The sequence below is a fragment of the Triturus cristatus genome, chromosome 11 (genome assembly GCF_964204655.1).
Source record: "Triturus cristatus chromosome 11, aTriCri1.1, whole genome shotgun sequence".
Taxonomy (NCBI): domain Eukaryota; kingdom Metazoa; phylum Chordata; class Amphibia; order Caudata; family Salamandridae; genus Triturus; species Triturus cristatus.
In genome coordinates, this window is record NC_140594.1 from 615,976,915 (window position 1) to 615,995,447 (window position 18,533).

Genomic DNA, 18,533 nt, shown 5'->3' on the forward strand with positions numbered 1-18,533 from the left:
ACTCTGGGCATTAGCTTGCCTCATCTCCACAACGGCCCCCCACATTCGCCGGGGATGCCTGGTTTCACCTTGGAGATACCCAGGAGGGACCATCTCACAGGGATAGCCAGGACGGGTTCCCCAGCGGTCTACAGCGCCACGACGCCTCAGGGCAGCAGTGCGCTTTACAAGACACATACATTTACATTTACATTTACCTGGAAAATTAGTTCTGTGGTTATCTACTAAGATATTTACACATTTTTAGCAATTAACACCGATTTGAAAATGTATCGTTTTCTGATCTTCCCTTTGATATCTGCAAGGGAGCTGACATTTTAAAGATACAGTTATCTCAGTGTGGTAGAGCTATAGTATAGTAATTTGTGAAGTGTATAAAAGCAAGAAAAACTACCTAAATATAAGTTTGGCACTAGAACACACAGATGTGATGCCAAATTATCCCTATTACTTGGAAAACGTAAAAAAATTTAAATGAGTCTACAGGGTAGGGCCCCCATTACATCAACTACTGACCATCATTTTGACTGTGAGCAGAGGATCTTGTTAGGCTGCAGGGCCCTAATTGGGAGGACTGAACTTGGAATACTGAATGCGCCCAGCCTCCTCAGTAGCCATCTTGTGTGTGGCTATAGTATCCTTAATGGTCAAGGTCGAGGCAATGGTGGTCGAAGTGATGACATATGTCTGCCCACTGTGGCTAAACCCCTGTGTTGGTTAAATCTGGTTTTATAGGGGGTTAGTTTTATGTTCTGGGCCCTCCTACGTAGAGCTTTTTGGATAGCAGCTGTATCAGTCCTTGACCACGTACCCTCCCTACACTATCATTAATTTTAGCTGGTGGTGGTGTTCCACATCTCTCATCACGAGGCACCTCTTTGTTTGACTGGGGATGGATACCCTGAAACTGAGGTGTTCTGGTTGGCTACATAGAAGCAGGTCTCCTAGTTAAGAATAGCGAGGAACTGTGGTTCTGTGTATAGAGGCCAATATAACAAAGGGGTTCCCCAAAAATATCAAAGTACTAAGGTCCACAGAGAAATGTGTTGTTGAGGAAGGGTAAATCAAAGACCTACATCTGAGGTCCATTTCTTTCATCTTTGCAGCTCCAGCTCCGTATCTCCCCAGCCGGCTATCACCCAATGCACCGAATGCAATCCGCAGCTCCGTGGCAACAGTCCAGAACCTGCGCACGTGCGAGAAGTGCGGCACCAGCATCATGTAAGCAAGCAGCATCATGTGGGAGGAGCAATGCTATGCATCAGCCAGGTCTGAAGGGAAGCGGGTATTATACACAAATCATATAAGCAAGCAGCATCACGTGGGAGGCGCCCTGCTTCACATCAGCCAGGTCTGTTATGGAAGAGGCATTATACATGCATCATATAAGTAAGCAGCATGATGTAGGAGGCGCCCTGCTGCACATCAGGCAGGTCTGTCGGGGAAGCAGGCATTATACACGCATCATATAAGCAAGCAGCATGATGTGGGAGGTGCCTTGCTGTGCATCAAGGCGGTCTGAAGGGAAGCAGGCTTAATACACCCATCGTGTAAGCGAGCAGCATGATGTGGGCTTTATACATGCATCATGTAAGCAAGTATGGCCGTGCATACAAGCTATGTGAGGACGATGCATTACCGTCCACTCAAATATCTAAGTTGACTATGTAATGTCAACATTACAGTGATGTATTATTGCACAAATCACGAATAATGTTTTTATATAACTGTTTTAATGGTACAACATGGTATTCTATGAAGATAATATTGAATATAATATTTCTAAGAGTTGGTGATTTATGTTATGGAATATAAAAGACATTTTTACAATAAACAGGATTCAGTGCTCAGATGTTGTTTTGGTATACCAGAATTGTTACATTACAATACTTTGGTTCAAGCATGTGCCATTTGAAGGGCCACTTGGCGCTGATGTGTAATGATCACTGTCAGACGTAACAGTTAAGGTAGTCTTTATTGAAGATTGCCCTGGCACCCGAAAGTGTGTCCTCTTGTCAAAGAAGTCAGCCTCAACTATCTTCCCAACCGCTGCCCATGCCCAAGGTTCTATTCCAGAATGGATGGATGTCATAGAACCCATGGCATGTGCACGCAGCCAGAAAGACGGCGCAAGGCAAAGTACAACACAACATGATGGCGTGTCTCATCGGAGTGCCATCTGATAGATGTGGCTGGGTTGCTCTACATAAGAACCCACATGAAGGGCCTGCTTCTCGCCACCTTCCCCAGGCTTGTGGGACAACTGTGTCTGAAACCGCATGACAAATAGTAACTGCGCGCGCATAATTCTCTAATGTTGCAAGCATCCCACAAAGTAGCGTGCTAACCGTCTGCTGGGGGTTGAAAGTGATCTATAAACACACCTACAATAAAGTACAACACAATATAATATAATTGTGTTGTTTTGAGCCGCATGCTTAGTATTTGTTTCCTTTTGTGGGGGATATTCGAAGTGAGGCGAGGGCTTGTAGCTTCCATAACCAGTTGGTGACATGTAAAATGGGACACCATATTTAGTGTACTGATGCATGTGTCCCTTTAGGGCGCCACCTCAGGCGGTCTTCCCACGCACCTGTGTGTGCTTACAAGCTGTGCACTGAAGGAGGCCTGAGCGTACGCCGAAATAATATGAAGATGGGATAGGCGCTTTATCCGTTCCAGGCGCAGATCAGCATAGTGGTGCATCAGCTGAGTGTATGGGCAGGAGGAAGCTGCCACTTTCGTGTGTATAGGACAGTTTTGGGCACAATCGCAGTGCAAGGAGGGAATGATCTGTTCACCAGCATGACACTAAGAAGATAAGGGATCATTTTAAGAAGGGTAGGGCCGCCGGCGCGCTAGTATCATTCATTTAAGGAAATAGCTGTGCATGAACATAATGGGGGCTTTGAAGCACTATTGTGAACGGGCGTGAGCGTGTTGTGCATTGATTTCGTTTGAGATGGAGGGGCTGTATTAACTAAGTACAGGGGTGCACAGACACAGACCGAGTCAAGGAAAGGCTGTGTGCACCAGTGTAGGTTGTCACAGGACGTCTGTGTGCAAGACCTAAAGGGGACTTGTCGTGATAGAAGGACATTCCTTAAGGAGACCTGGCAGGAATGCAGTCTAAACATTCGTAAACATTGTTTAATTGCAACAGCAAATGGGATCAAAGAAGACCCTACTGGGGGCAAATGACAAAAGCTGAAAGTCCCACTCACGGAGGAAGGTTGTCAGGCAAATGTAGCTCCTCCCACTCAACAACGAAGCAAAACATATCCAAGAAGGCAGCCAAAATGAAACCGAAAAACCCAGTTGTTTACTACGTAAAGCAAAACCACCTGGACATGAATGTTTATGCATGAGCCCCACCCAGGTGTTGCTTAACTGGTAATTACTAAATTACAGGTTGAAGCCTGGGATCCAAACACCGCAGACATCCGTGTACCCAGTGTCAGAGGCATGCCTCCAAGACCTGGAAAGGGCGGCTGGTGTGGCGAGCCTGCTTTGGTGGATGCCATGGAGAAGATTCTAGAATTCACTAAACTCCTCAATAGTGTGTGAGACCTGCCCATGTGGTCCTGTGCTTGTCCGTGTCCCTGTGGGTGCTATCATTGACCACTGCAGATGCATAACCTACTTTTGATAACTGACTCTCTGTAAGGAGGGTGAATACTTAAGACTTACTGTAGGAGGGGTTAGTAGTGAGAAACTCAATGTAACACTGTAAATACCACTCTGGTACATCAATGTGCTGTCAGTGCTTTAACGCTGAAGCAGGAAGTTGGCTTTTATTTACAGGTATCTAAACCAAACAATTAAAATGAATATCTGTAATGAAAACTAGAAGGCGACAACACCTTCTGAGGTCGAAATACTTGGCCAAACGATTTATAGCTCCTACACATTAGGAACTAGATTTGGCTAATGGTATCCAATGGGTGTACAGTCACGTCTACTCCGTGATCTTTGGAACTTGCTGAGTGACTTGTTAGTTTCAATACCAGTTCCGCACATATGATTCATGGTTTGTGTAAGGGTTAGAGATCTAGAGACTCGGCCGACCTCTTGTAGTGGTCCAACTTTGGGCACCACTCTGGACAACTCAGTGGGCTCATGTCTCAGGAGATGATTTTCCAGTACCCCCAAAAAATAATGTCCCCCAAAAAAACCTAAAACTAAAAAGCCACCACCCAAGCACAGACCCCATTCCAATGAAGTCACTGCACTAGTTATCAGCATCAGTGTTGCGGTCAATGTTGAACCATGGTTGGGTCACTTGTGTCCAGTTAGGATACAGTTCAAGACACTGGTATTTCAGATGCCAGTTTAAGACCCAGCATGTTTCTATCTTAGTCATTTGACAGATGTAGTAGCAGGGCCAGTACCTACTACGGATTCCCTCGTTATAGCTAATGCTTATGGGACTTCTGTCTTAGAGGACACTGATTGAAGTTGAGATTTTCCAGTGGTAAACACACTTGAGGGACCAGCTGCACACTTGCTGTAGTTGCTGGCTTCACCAATTATGACTAGGTTCTGGACTTAGGGTCACATTTGCAACTTAAAAAGTCAATATCTCTGAAGCCATACAAACTTGAAAGGGTTTCAGATGGTTCCATTGGTATCCATACTGATACCACTGATACTGTGACCTCCTCTCGTCCAACAGAGCCACACCCCATGCAGAGGGTTGTAATAGGGACTGTCTCCAGATGCTTTTGCAACTTTGAAGTTGGCAATGCAGGCACATTATAGGTTTAGGACAAGACCGAGATGGTGTAAGCTCACCAGACAAGCAACACGATCAGGATCATGCTGTACTGCTATCCATGCTTAATGTGTGAAAAAAATAAGGTCCAGGGCTCTCGTCAAGAGGCCACAGCAGCATGCACCACCAATTGGCGCTGCCAATGACCGTACCAACACAACTGCTATCGGACCCCTACAAATGCAACAATTCAGACTATTTCAGGCCCCCCAAAGCTATAAGAAAGGCTTAAGTGGCAGATATTGGTCATTTTTTATATATATTCAATCGATAAATAACTGTTGTTGTGCTCATCTCTAAAGTTAGATAAATAGTGTCACCGTGTGGCACACTGTCATAATTGCTGGTGTTGACCATGAGGGGCCGGTGACAAGCACGGAAAACCACAGGCTCAAATTAAGCACTCACTTGAATCTTGCTTTTATATGTCTTGTGCAGACATTTCTGGAAAAAACTCCCCTTCTCCTTGGGTCATATAGGCGCAAGGGTTTCAGGTAGGATTTCCAGGTTTGGATTCCGGCTTGAGGTATATTTGCTACCCAGCAGCGGTTCCACTTCTTTTGAGATGTCTTATCCTGTGCTGCTGCGCAGGCCTCACCAGAGTTGATATTGTTTACCAAATACTGGCTCAAGAGTGCCAGTAATCATCATCCTCCTTATGACCAGCGTGGGTAACCAGAGTCAACTGCAATGTTCGCTGGACGTTTCCACCGAACAGTTCCATTAATAGTATGTTTCCATGGTTTTACCTGGACCCAACGCTCGACCCAACGCTCAACCCAACATCAACTATCCCAGACAGTCCAGACCCACAACAGTTCTACTAGTCCTTTCATAGGAGAGGTGTACATAAAGGACGGCAGCTCCAACCTCCCTCATCATCTGTTGGATCTGTTTGATCTGCCACCTCAAAATTGCTTTGATTCCTCATCCCTCCACCACCAGCTCCTGATTGCTGGATGCTTCAGCTTTACCACAATTGCTACGCCCTTCCCTTTCTGTCCACCACCAAGATAGCCCACCTTCTACAAGGAAGTGATCTCGAATGCAAACATTGATCTTGGAGGCAGAAATTCCTGCCCTGTTGCAAAAGGGGGCTGTTGAAGTCTGACTGTCGTGGAGTGCGGCATGGGGTGTTACTCCCTTTACTATTTGATTCCCAAAAAGATTTGAGGGGGCTGAGGCTCCTAAATCTCATCATTTGAGGAAGTTCAAAATGCTTTTTTTGAGCTAGGTCCAGGTGTACGGCAATGCCAGTAAGCGAAATTTCACCCTCAAGAACAAGGGAGGAGAATGTCACCTGCCACCTGATAATAGAGGAGCGTAGCCACATCTCCAAATGATAACAACCACAACCTTAAATATCGATCAGGGGAGAATACAATACATAACAAAGTACATATAAACAAAAATATAATACAAATACAATATTTATTTGCCTTGCATTGAATGATGTCTCTTGATCTTCAGGACACCTATTTGCATCTTCCATTCTTCTCTGCATATAGGCGTTGGCTTCGCTTTACAGTGGGGTCTGAGTACCACTAACGTGCAGTGCTACCTTTTGGTCTCACAACCACCCTCTTGAGTCTTCACCCCAGTGCTAGCTGTGTTAGCGGTTTCTCTCAGGACTCCATGTATTTCTGTACGTGGCTGAATGGCTGGTGAAGGCAGGGCCCTCTGGCTGGTCAAGGACCATCTGCAGCCCACTGTTACTCTCATTCATGACCTGTGCTTCTCCATCAACCTCCAGAAGTCCCACTCATCCCCTCAGAGGCTGGGCTTCTTTGATTTGGTGCTGGACACACCCTTCATGAGATCTTCTTCTCTTCCTCAGAGGATTAGAGATATTCAGGGTATGAATCTGATGTTTTTGAGCCAGACTGATCTTGGTGCTGCCCCTCTGCCTATTGTAATTGGATTTATATAGTGCTTACTATCCCTGATGAGGTGTTGAGGCTCTTTATGTCGAGTAGCACATCGTTCTGAAATCCAGGGTTAGTAGTTGATCTAGTGGTTATTGTTGGTTATAGAGATTAATCATGTACTCTAAAGAATAAATTGCATGTGTTTACTCCAGTTATTGTGATATATTAATACCAGGTAGGTGTAGCCATTAGTGGGGTCTATGTGGTTTCAGGTGGATGGTTGGTGAGGTAGGCTGGTGGAAATTAGGAAATGTTAGATTAGATGGATATGGTTTTAAAGAGGAGAGGTTGTGATCTATTAAATGAGGTATCATCTGAGTGCAGAATTTTCAAACAGAAGGATTGAGGCAGGCATGAGACTTGAGGAGGCTATTAAATAAAAGTTATGCAGAGAATAGAAGTTAAAAAGAGGGTCACTCTGAGGAAAGGAGAGGAATCAAGCGGGAGTACGTCAAGGTCAATTTTCCAATTAGGAGTACAGTGGGAGAATACTTTCGTAGTTGGCAAGCAATAGGGGATTGTATGCTGTAAAAAAAAAAAAAAAAAGTTATACATAGTGCTCTGTATCCGGGTATGTCAGTTGTGTTATATAGCTGGATGCAATAACAGAAAGCTCAGAAAGGCTCCAAAATACCAGCCGAGTGGTACCCAATGGGAATTACAAAAATTGTTTACATGTTAAAGCCACGCCCTTAATTACATAGAACATGCCCATTTTAGAACCCCCCACGTTTTACATTCCACTTAAAGCCCTGACCCTGGCAGTTAGCACTTCCTTGTCTGCAGCTGCAGAGTGGCCCAAATGTCCTGTTCGCCACTCTGAGCCAGGAGTATGTTTACCCAAAAGCATGTTTCACTGTAACAACGTGTAGTTTTGCATTAACTGGGCCTGAAATATTCCAGCATGGAAAGGACTGTCGGCTGAAAGGCCAGGACTGACTTCATGTTTTAAGTACGATACGAAGTTACCAAACAGCAAGGCTTACAGTCAGAACTGTCATTCCTTTCTTTAGCCACCTTCAAGGCCCTTACAAATTAACCTTTAAAATGAGATGCTGGGATTTTTAGCCCCATATTTGTAAAGTGGTCTGGGCTGAAAAGAAGGCCGCGCTTGCAAGTGCCGTGCAAGATACAGAAATGGCAATTCACCTGCAATTCGCACTAATCAGGTCAATAGAACAATTCCAAGACTACAATACCCACAATGTATTAGGATAGCAAATGACAGCCCAGGACTGGAAAGTGTGTGATGACATGGAGTGTTGGTGGTCGTCCTACATGGGGCAACTTGTCAGCAAAGGGCTCCCAGGGGCAACACTTGTTCACACTTCCAGCCAGCTCCCTCTTATTACAGCAGCATTCTGGGACATGCAGAGTTCCATTAATGGAGCAACTATGAGGCTGAAATCCCAGCACCTGAAGTGTTGTGGGGTTGAAAATCCAACACTGGCTGCAGATGTCACACAAGTCACCCAAGAGTGCCTGCCCTGAGCATAGCCCTGGACAGCACAGAGTGTGCAGAGGTGACAGCGGAGCCCTGTGGCCCGAAGGGCTCACACTCGCCAACCGGTATTTTCCTGGTACAGCCCGTGCAGAACTACAGCAGTAGAGAACGCCCAGGGGCCCCTATGTCCACGGTGGTGACGGTGCTGACAGATGCCTGGGCCTTGCGCCAAACCTCAGTTTTCTGGAAAATCCTTTGATATTTGGCTCTACGCACACGCTCTGGCTCTCTGCTATTGAGGATCCTGCAGAAGGTGCGAGAAGATTGAGGATACCGATTCTTCTCGTACCAGATTGGGGATGGAGGATTTGCTAGGCCGGTCTGTCAGGGCTCTGCATTCTGCCTCCTCTTTCCCTCCCATACTGAATTGATCTGCTTTTGCAGCAGAATGCCAGAGCTCATACTCCTTTTGTTCCTGTGTCTGGTACACCTCTGGGAGCTGCACAGACATGTCTACTTCATACCGCACTGGAATCGCAATCACCTTTGGTTTGACACAGCTTAGGGCTCAGCACCTGTTTGAAGCCATAGGCTTTCAAGCTCTTGGCCTACCCTAAAACTCCAGAGTTCACCTCATTGAGTTGTTGGCAGCGAGAAAGGGGAAGCATATCAATACTGGGGGGGACTCTGTGTTTAGCTTTGGGAGGAGATAGTTACATCGGTCATCTGTGGGTTTTTACTTAGTACTGAAGAGCACCAGGTCTCGGGGGCATAAGAGACACATTGTTGGTCGGACCTCATTGGTTGGATCTATGACTGTGAAAGACAGATGGTCTGTTGACCTTTCACGACTGTCAATGACCTGGAGGCGAATTAGGTATGTTGATTCGTATGGTGCTGTAATGGACTTTGAGAGGCATGAGGCCTATCTATAGAAATGGTTTGTGACATTGGATTTAAGAAGTGCGTCAGTCCTTAGACTGTATTCATGAAATTGAGAGGTCTGCCAGTCTTAAGGAGCCTATTCATAGGTCTAAGTAACCTCTTCTGATGGTCCTATTGGATGGTGCCATTTGTGTTGCAAGGCTGGAGGTCTGTTGAGCTTCAGGGGCTCTGTCCATGACATATGGGAAGTGTGTTGATGTCCCTGTGGCTTTGACACCGAGATGTGGTCGTCATCAGGCAGCATCTATGCGTTCTTGAGGACGGTTGATTCTTAGATACTATATCTACAGCTGTACAACACCGAGCTGCCGTTCCTCAAGAAGTGCTTCACTAGTTGGCAATGAGTCAAGGTCTGTAGCTTGTTAGGGGCTGTATCCATAGGTGTGAAAGACCTGTTTTGTTTACCCTAAGAGACTCTGGGTAAGTTAGAATTCAGTCGATGGGAGACACCTGCCCTATTTGAACTGTATGTATGTATATATGTATATATGTATATATATTTATATATATATATATATATATATATATATTATCTACTGGCGGTCGCCAGTAGATAGTTATAGTTAGGACCGTGTTTCCATAGGAAATCTCAAAATTCTATTTTGAATAACTTTGGCGCCGGTTGACGAATCTTCGCAAAATTTTCAAAACTAATGGGGCGCTCCGCTCAGCTCCTACCCTGAAAGTCTCGGGGGGGATTCGTCAAGCGGGGGCTGAGAAAAAAGGGGGGTCCCAAAACGCGTTTTCCCCATGCATTTTCCCATAGGACCTTTAGTCGAAGGTACAGCCCGGACGGCTGAACAGAATTACTTGAAATTTGGCAAACAGGTAGTCCTCAGGTCAGGGAAGTGCCTTTTGCATATATGGAGTCAATCTGTTCAGTAGTCCCAGAGAAAATTGCAGTAAAAAGCACAAACATATCTATAGCCGCGCACCGTGCGCGCACCCTTACGTGCGCGAGCGTAATTCTGATTGGTTGTTACATGTCAGTCAACGGTCGAAATCAGGAAGTGTCGGCCGCCATTTGGTTTGTTTTCAGTGCGAGAGTGGAAAAGGAAGGTGGCGAACGTGAAAAGGGGGCAGGGTAGAGAGTTCCTGACTCCCTAGCCTTGGTCAGGGGGTCCCTGAAGGACCCCGAAGGCAGAAAAAAAACATTTTTTTTTTTTTTTTTTTTTTTAATCGCGGGGTTGCGCGCACGGTGAAAAACCATTAAAAAAAAATATATATATTTTAATACGTAGTTTATTTGAAAAAAATATATAAAAAAAATAATACATACATAACGTAGCATTTAAAAAACCTTGCAAATTCACTGAAAAAACCATAGGTTTCACACATGTTATAGTTAGGTGGATATTTCACTCGTAAAAAACCAATGAAATTCCCCCGTTATAGTTAGTTAAGATAACTATAATTCGCGCGACCGCCACTCTATCACAAGGATGATGTCATCAGTGATGTTATGAGTGATGCCACTGACGTTGTCATGAGTGATGTAATATGTGACGTCCTGAGCAGAGGATTGCGGGCGCGCGAGTTATAGTTATCGCAACTAACTATAACGGGGGAATTTCATTGGTTTTTTACGAGTGAAATATCCACCTAACTATAACATGTGTGAAACCTATGGTTTTTTAAATGAGTGTGTATATATATATATATATATATATATATATATATATATATATATATATATATATACACGTGTGTTATATATAGGTTTACCCTCTAAATAGAGTGGATCGGAAATTCACAATTTTTTGCAGATGTCCTGCATCCTGAGATGGGGGGCTCTGTTGAGCTCGGAGTCTGTGTCAAAATATTAAATTAGGAGGAGTGACATTTGCTTCGAGATGAATGAGCTCTACAAACCCTCTGGCTGCATACGTAGCTGTGAGTGACTCGAGGTGTCTGGATATGCAGGAACTGTATCTGCGGCACTGAGATAAAAGGGGATTTTTTCCCCCAGGAGCTGTATTTGTTGGTGTGAGAGAGAGGTAGATAAGCCCCAAGGACTGTGTCCCTAGCAGGGAGTGATGTGAGACCCATTGAATCTGGGGTGCGAGATTCATAGGTTTGAGGGATGAATTGACATGGCTCCCTAGTGGTCCCAACTTAGATGTGCCTGCTTCAGCTCAACCCAGACCTTTAGCTATCAACATATTTCATTCTGTGACTTGTAGCTTTGCCGGCAAGGTTAGCATCGAGCAGTCGTTCAAAGAGCTCTTAACTATGAATGTTAGGATTGTTTCAAGGGCAATGATGATAGAGGGCCCAATTTTTTAAAATTAATTTTAAAAGCCTAACTGTTTACCTTTTGAGAATTGATTTGCAGACGATATATCATCAGCAATGAGAGCTAGTGTCTGTAGATTCTCAGAGGGAGTTTTTTTCCTGATAAGAACTCGAGGTATGTGTTGATTGCTATGAAAGAGTCAAGGTGATCTTCAGGTTGTACCCATAGCTCTTAGAGTTCTCATATTCACTGACCATCAGCGGCTGTGCTCTGTGGCTCCATAGAGAGTCAGACAGGTTGATCTCATTGCAGTTCCAAATCCTAGCTCAAGGGAATTGAGTCCTCATCTTATTGTGCAGGATTTTGTGCCATTTTATCAAGATTCAGCTTGTGTCAAAATCTGTGTGACTATAAAGTTCCTACCTCCAGTCAAATTCTTCTTATTTTATGGCCTGTGTCCAAGTCTTCTATGTATCTATGGCTGTAGGTATAATTTGACTAGCAAGCTCCTAAACAATCTTTGTTGATCCTCCTCATCTGAGGCACTTGTTCTTTAAGTTTACAAGTTAGCCAACTCCTCAGCTCCAAGCTATCTCATGGTTGCGTCTATCCAACAAATAAACCACTTCTTAATAGATGGCTCTTTGTAAATTCTTTTAGTCAACACCTCTGAGGCATTCTTAATTTAAGACAGTAGCATCAAGCAAGTCCTTCTTTGAGACTAGAACCAACCACAGGTTTTCCTGTAATCAACCCTTCTTTTTTTTCCCCACAGGAACCAGGCGGTTCGGATCCAAGAAGACTTCTATCGGCACCCAGCCTGCTATGTCTGTACAGATTGCGGCTTGAACCTGAAGATGCGTGGACACTTCTGGGCAGGAAACCTGATGTACTGCGAGAAACATGCAAAAGAGCGCAACCAGGCCGCTGCTGCCAAATCCTCTCCCGCCCTGCATTCTTGAAAAGTGGAAGAGCCATATCTCTGTACCACTCTCTATGCGCATCTGCAAATTATTTCCAGCAGGGACCCCGGACTGCTGTCGCCTCTTCTTTTAAGGACAAGCTATTGTGGGACTTTGCCTGCGTACTGCAGATACATTGTCCTGTGTCCCTCATATCAATCTCTTCATTGGTTTTCGTGGATATTCAGCTGGCTCAATGTGACACGTGTCAGAACCTTCCAGGAGATGATGTATCCATTCTTGGACAACCAAGAGAAGTGTTGGAGAATGCTGGGCACACCAAAGAATATTCATCTGCCACCTGCATCCTTACCCTGGTGAACTGGTCCCTTACACATCTATCCCTGTAATACTGGGCCACATTTTATGGTATCCATATCCTGGCACCCCTGTTTCTGAAACTGTGCCCTGCCAGCTTCAGCCACTAGTAAACTGGAAATTCTTCAACAATGAATATATATTGTGTATGTATATTACTGAGAAGTGTCTGCTGTTCTCTTACTTTAACTTTATGGGATGAAACATATTACTCTTTGAATGCTTAGATGCATGTTTGGAATATGCCTTCAAACTAATGTTCTAAAATATCCCATTGAATCACGTAGAAGATGTTCCCTCATCTTCCAGCCTTCATCCTTTTAGGCAGATTTTACTTATTTGCTGAGAACAAATATGCAGAGGGCAAAGTAACATTCAAATGTTGAATCCTGTGGCACATGCCTAGCCTCATTGAATGCACCAAGGTCCTTGATGTGTGCCCGGGAGTCAGTCCATACACCAGGGAACATCAGATCATTGCACACCTAAAAATGCAGGCTTGGTTGGCATTTTCAAGGTGACATCGAGCTAGTAAAAGTTAAACAAACTTACAAGACATGTATGTGCACAATCAGTTTTTGTTAGCTATTTATAACATGCAACTGTAACCTAGAAGGGCATCCTGGTGCTGATAACAGCCATACGGAAAAAAGAACTGACTGAGCTTACATCATTAAGGGGTATAAACCCAGGATTTCAGTGATTTGCGAAAAATTTAGTAGATTGGAGATGGGCTGAAGAAAGGGAAGAAAATTATTTCACAGCCAAGAGGCATGGACTGTAAAGGACCTACCCTGATGTGCATGCACTTGTACTAAGGAAGACCAAAAGACTTGTGTTTGCGGAGCATATTGGTCAGGCAGGGTGGTAATGAAGACATTTGTCTTAGAGGTTATGTAGTGCCAACCCCTGGCCTTGTGCACCAGATGGAGATTTAAAAGCAACTTTTCTGAGTAGAGAGAACCAGTGTAATATGTTCAAGGTGGCAATAGCCAAAGTCTTATGATGAAGAGTTAAGGTCAAGTGGGCTGTCAGTCTGTATTCTGCTGAGGAATTTGAGCAGGTAGTCTGTGGCCTGCAGAAACAATGTGTTTCTGTACTCTAGTCTAGTCATGATTGTCGCTTGGACAACTAGTGGCCGTAAAATGTTGTGGTAGTAAGGCTAATATCTTGTGTAGGGTTCTCAGCATTTCAAAACAAGAGGAGGATAATTTATTAACCTATGAGGTCAGAGAAACCTCTGAATAAAAAACGTTGCCCACATTTCTAACAGAATCTGAAACAGCGGGTGCCTCCTGAGACCAAGGGCAAAACTCAGCTGGCAGTGGTCTGGGTATCTTGGCAATGGAGCAGCACATCACTTGTCTTGTCTCCATTGAATTTCAGAGATTTTAGTGTGAGCTAGGTAGTGATGTTGTGCATATAAGAGTGGAATGACTTGAAGGATGCAGGAGAGGATCTGGTCATGGAGATAAGCTGGGTATCATCTGGTCAGTTCATGAACAATAGAAGAGTCCTGAGCACTCAAAAAAGTCAATCATCAAATTTCCGAAGTATTAGGGATTCAAGTTTTTCTTTATTCCATTTTCATCGTGTGGTTCATCAGCCGTAGATACAAGTACAAGCAGTCAAGAACAAAACAGCCAACACATGTTTCGTCATACAGCGTATATGCTGCCGACTTCCTCAGGGCTGCTGATTTGTACTGTGCGGAGTAAAGTCAAGGGAGGCCAGTAGCCAATCGTAACTACAATCACTAGTCATTTCCTGCAATTTCCATCAGAATCTCTAATACTTCGAAAATTTTATGATTTACTCTTTTGAGTGCTCAGAACTCTTCTTTTGTTCATGATTACATTTACCCCTATGTGGGGGTTATGTTTTGAGGTTGCTTGGTAGCCAACCTTTGTTTTAGAGCACCCCCAGATATTATTAGTTGCATATTACCGGTCCCCAACACTCTGTGAGCACCCTTCTTAGCCTGGCTACCTTCTCTCTTGTTTTTAAGTTCATAAACAAAACCCCTTGGCTGCAAATCATCTGGGCCAATGGTCTGAGGTAGATGTTGAATAAAATGAGACTCCAAGATGGGCCCAGGGGTACCCCTCGACTGGTGGCCCTGAAATCTGATCATAATAGTGGTAAATGTATCGCTTGCCATCAGCTTTAAATATAGAAACTGCACAATCTCACTGAGGAGGCGCTGAAACCAATTTCTGCCAGTTTATATATCAAGATCTCGTGACTATCAAAAGCAGCCAACAGATCAAATGGGACAAAGTTCCGGCGGCGTAGGGATAGGTCCACATCTAAAATCCTGTGGATATCAGGACACTGCACTATGTGTGTCCTTAAGCCGCCAGAAACTGTTGAGGCATGCCTTTTACATATTTTAGGTCGTCCTCCATATCTGTGGGTACTTTTCCCCGCAGTTCAATTATATGGACACTGCACTATGTGTGTCCTTAAGCCGCCAGAAACTGTTGAGGCATGCCTTTTACATATTTTAGGTCGTCCTCCATATCTGTGGGTACTTTTCCCCGCAGTTCAATTATATGGTAGGTAGTAGACTCACCCTACCATAGTGTGTGGATAGTTTTAATTTGGTCCTGAAGAATTGCCATTGATCCCCCTGACTACCAGGCAAGAAACATGTTGACCAGAAAAGTAAAAGTAGAGCGTTATGTCTTGATTCATTATAGCCAGATATCCGCCACTTCTTTTCTATTTTTAATCAGATAGGGAGCCTACCAGAATAAAGGTTTCTTATTGGACTTCCGCACCTGTTTTAGTTTTAGCACTCACCAGCACATCACATCCACACCTATTAGGCCCCTCACCCCCACGGCACCATACGGCGAGGAACAAAAGATCTCCGCTAAAGAGCCCCTCATTGGGTGCCCGTCGGGTATTGCAGCGCCGACCCGACGAGGAGCAGGCCCAATGATGAAGCATGACACCTAGCGGGCTGGGTGTGTGAGGGCCCTAGTTCCAAAGGGAGGATTTTTCCTCCCTTTTTCATAGTACGACCATTCACTACAGTGGATGTTTCACTAAGCTCTCTCACCTCTTTTTTAGACCCACAATAAGGAACTACGTACCCTTTCTTTGTATGACTGTTGGGCATGTACGTTGGACCTTTCAAAGCCCTTTTGTCCCTCCCTCTTGATATATACAAAGTTGCCCTTGTCAATCACTATTCAAAGATCAATATCAAAGCAGATTTTGTGCCATATAATGGTTAAAAACCTGATTGATTGGGATCAAGCAACAGATTATTCTCTTAGCAGTCCAATATTAGCCTGTTAATGTTTTGCCAGGATTTTCACCTGAAAAAATAAGATATTGGGATGAACTTACTAGGGACCATTGGATTTGGACCTTCTGTAGGGTTTTTTTTTTTTGTAAGGGGATGATCATTGCTTTTTTTTCACTCGAGTGGCACCATCCCAGTGGGCAGGGATAGATTGCAGAATGAAAGTAGTGAATCAGTTAGTGAGTCTATTTGTGGTCATATCTTAGGGAATGTATGACGTTACAACACATACATTTACAACGCAGTTTTTACATCTTAACATCCTTTACAACGCATTCTTTTACATCGCATGCCATTATATCGCATTTTCAGAAACTACCTTCACGATGCATTCCATTACATTGCATTACACCTTTACAACGCATACCATAACAATGCATACCATTACATCGCATTTAAGGTAAGTGTTGGATAGTATAGGGGTAATAATTACTATTCCAACTCCAGTGAGTGCAACAGTAGGGTAAGTGTTGGATAGTGTAAGGGTACTATGCGTTGTAATGGTATGCGTTGTAGTGACATGCGATGTAATGGCTGCGTTGTAATGACATGCGATGTAAAGGATGTTGTGATGTAATGACTGCGTTGTAAAGGTTGTTTCCCTATCTTAGGAGGTATGGGGTTTAGTGCAGAGCCCGAAGAAATGGAAGCGGTCAATTTCCCTAAACTAACCTGATCAATCTGGCCTGAATCAGAGAGCACAGTTAAGAATTCACTAGATTCACAATGAGAAACTGTTAAATCAAATGCTCCCACATCAAAAGTGTCAGAAAGAGGACAGATATCTCCTGTTTAATGCAAACTACTCGCAATATTGACAATTTTCTCCTCAAAGACTGAGGTCAGGTTTTCACAGGGTTGATGGGTATGTGCAAAAGATTGTGACATACACGGTGGATTTGTCAGTGAGAAGACAATGGAAAAGACTCTTTCACCGAGGTTAACAGCCAGCAGAATTTCACTGGCAAAAAATCAGAATCTTAAACAAAAAAAACATGTGCAATGCCAGTAGGTTTGGCTGATGAATGAAAATGCCTTTTGTGTCACTGATGTGTCTAGGCACTCATTAACACAAAATCAAGTGCCCCACATGGCCAAGAATTAAAAAAAAAAGTTAAAGAAGCACAACTTACACATGAATTTAAGGTGCTTGAGACTTTCTCTCATTTTATCAATGTATATTATTTTTTCACGATTTTCCATTTTATGATAGTCTTATCCATTTGGTATAACCAGAAAACAGGCAAACAACTAATTTACATGGGTCAGCACCAAACATAACACAAGATGAACAAAAACATTTAAAAACACAGACAAATGAAAATACGTAGGTTGTTGGCAATAGGTCCAAAGTAGCCCACAAGTGTCTTTTGAAAGCCCCTTATCCAAAAGAGTCTGGGGTTATATGGTTAATGTTTCCTTCCCACACTCTGCTTATTCCAAAATCAATTTATAGTCATTTTTTGACTATTGGAATCTTGTCAGGCATAGCCACTGTTCTAATATTGAGGTGGTACTCCTCCATAAATACCAAGAAGAAAATGCCAGCGCGTTTCGACCTTATGAAAAATTTGGGCAAATTACTAGCTTTTATAAGAAGTCCTCATCAGGGCAAACAAAGACTCGTTCCTTCAAAAAAAAAAAAAAAAAAAGCTAAATGAAGGTAATTATTCAAATAATTCTTTGAGGCGCAAACATGGTGTCTAAAATCCTATTCACCAAGTGCAGCCCAAAGAAGAAAAATATCAATCGTGAGTTTGATCATTATATTTACACAGTCCAGTGTTATACTACCCTCGTATATACCCACACTCATATGTGAGATTTCAAAATCTAGTGAAAAAAAGCCAATTACCATCAAGTCACTCTGAAAGTCTTTGGAGGTGGCACCAATCTTTAAAAATAATATATACTATGATCATTGGACTGAACGGTGTATGCCCGCATCCTGTGTTGCTGCCATCACAGAACTAATATGTAGTACAGATACGTCCAAATATGAATCTTATCTACCGGAAAAAATGGTAGTTGAAGGAGACTGAAAAAGTTCATGTGGTTTAGAAAAACCACATATTGCTAAAGGACACTTACTTTTTTACTTATCAGGTGGTCAAAAAATGGATTTCAAGAACCTGCTTCAGTTTGCGGTCTCCGTAGACGCCATGTGTCAGAGCGCGATTTCCCTGAAAAGTTCAGGAGCCTGCTTCAGTCAGCCATATGCGTTGCCGCAGTGAGTCGGAATGCGATTACCCGGAAGTCATCATCAGATGAAGCTCTGGTTTGAAGACCTCCTTCAAAAGGGTTATCATGGGAAATGTGGGTATTATCAGAATGCCCGAAGGAGTTGCCTAAATACTATCGATTGTTTATATTTACTGGGAGTGTGTTGTGGAAAGGCATGAAACTGTGTATGTGGGGAAAACAAAAAAGGCACAAAAGCATTTCTTGTCAGAATTCAATGTCAAGATGAGATATCTACAAAGAGACCACGTGAAAGAGGGAACCAATCAGCGAGGCTCTCCTATATAAATTCCATAGCCAGTTATTATAATGGCCTCATGCAAAAATGTTTGTAGGGGTTCTTCGGCTTAATGGATAGGGCCTTGATGG

The 18,533-nt window shown here is 43.6% G+C and overlaps 1 protein-coding gene across 7 annotated transcripts in view; it reads left to right on the plus strand.

Annotated features, from left to right (window-relative positions):
- PDLIM2 (PDZ and LIM domain 2) overlaps positions 1 to 12,765 on the plus strand; it is a 176,056-nt gene extending 163,291 nt beyond the window's left edge. For all 7 annotated transcript variants that reach the window (XM_085633995.1, XM_085633994.1, XM_085633992.1 and 4 more), the window contains 2 exons: positions 1,107 to 1,221; positions 12,103 to 12,765. In XM_085633995.1, coding sequence (XP_085490121.1) covers positions 1,107 to 1,221; positions 12,103 to 12,289 — 302 coding nt within the window. In that variant the 3' untranslated portion in view covers positions 12,290 to 12,765. The remainder of the gene's footprint in view (positions 1 to 1,106; positions 1,222 to 12,102) is intronic.
- The last annotated feature ends 5,768 nt before the right edge of the window (positions 12,766 to 18,533 follow it).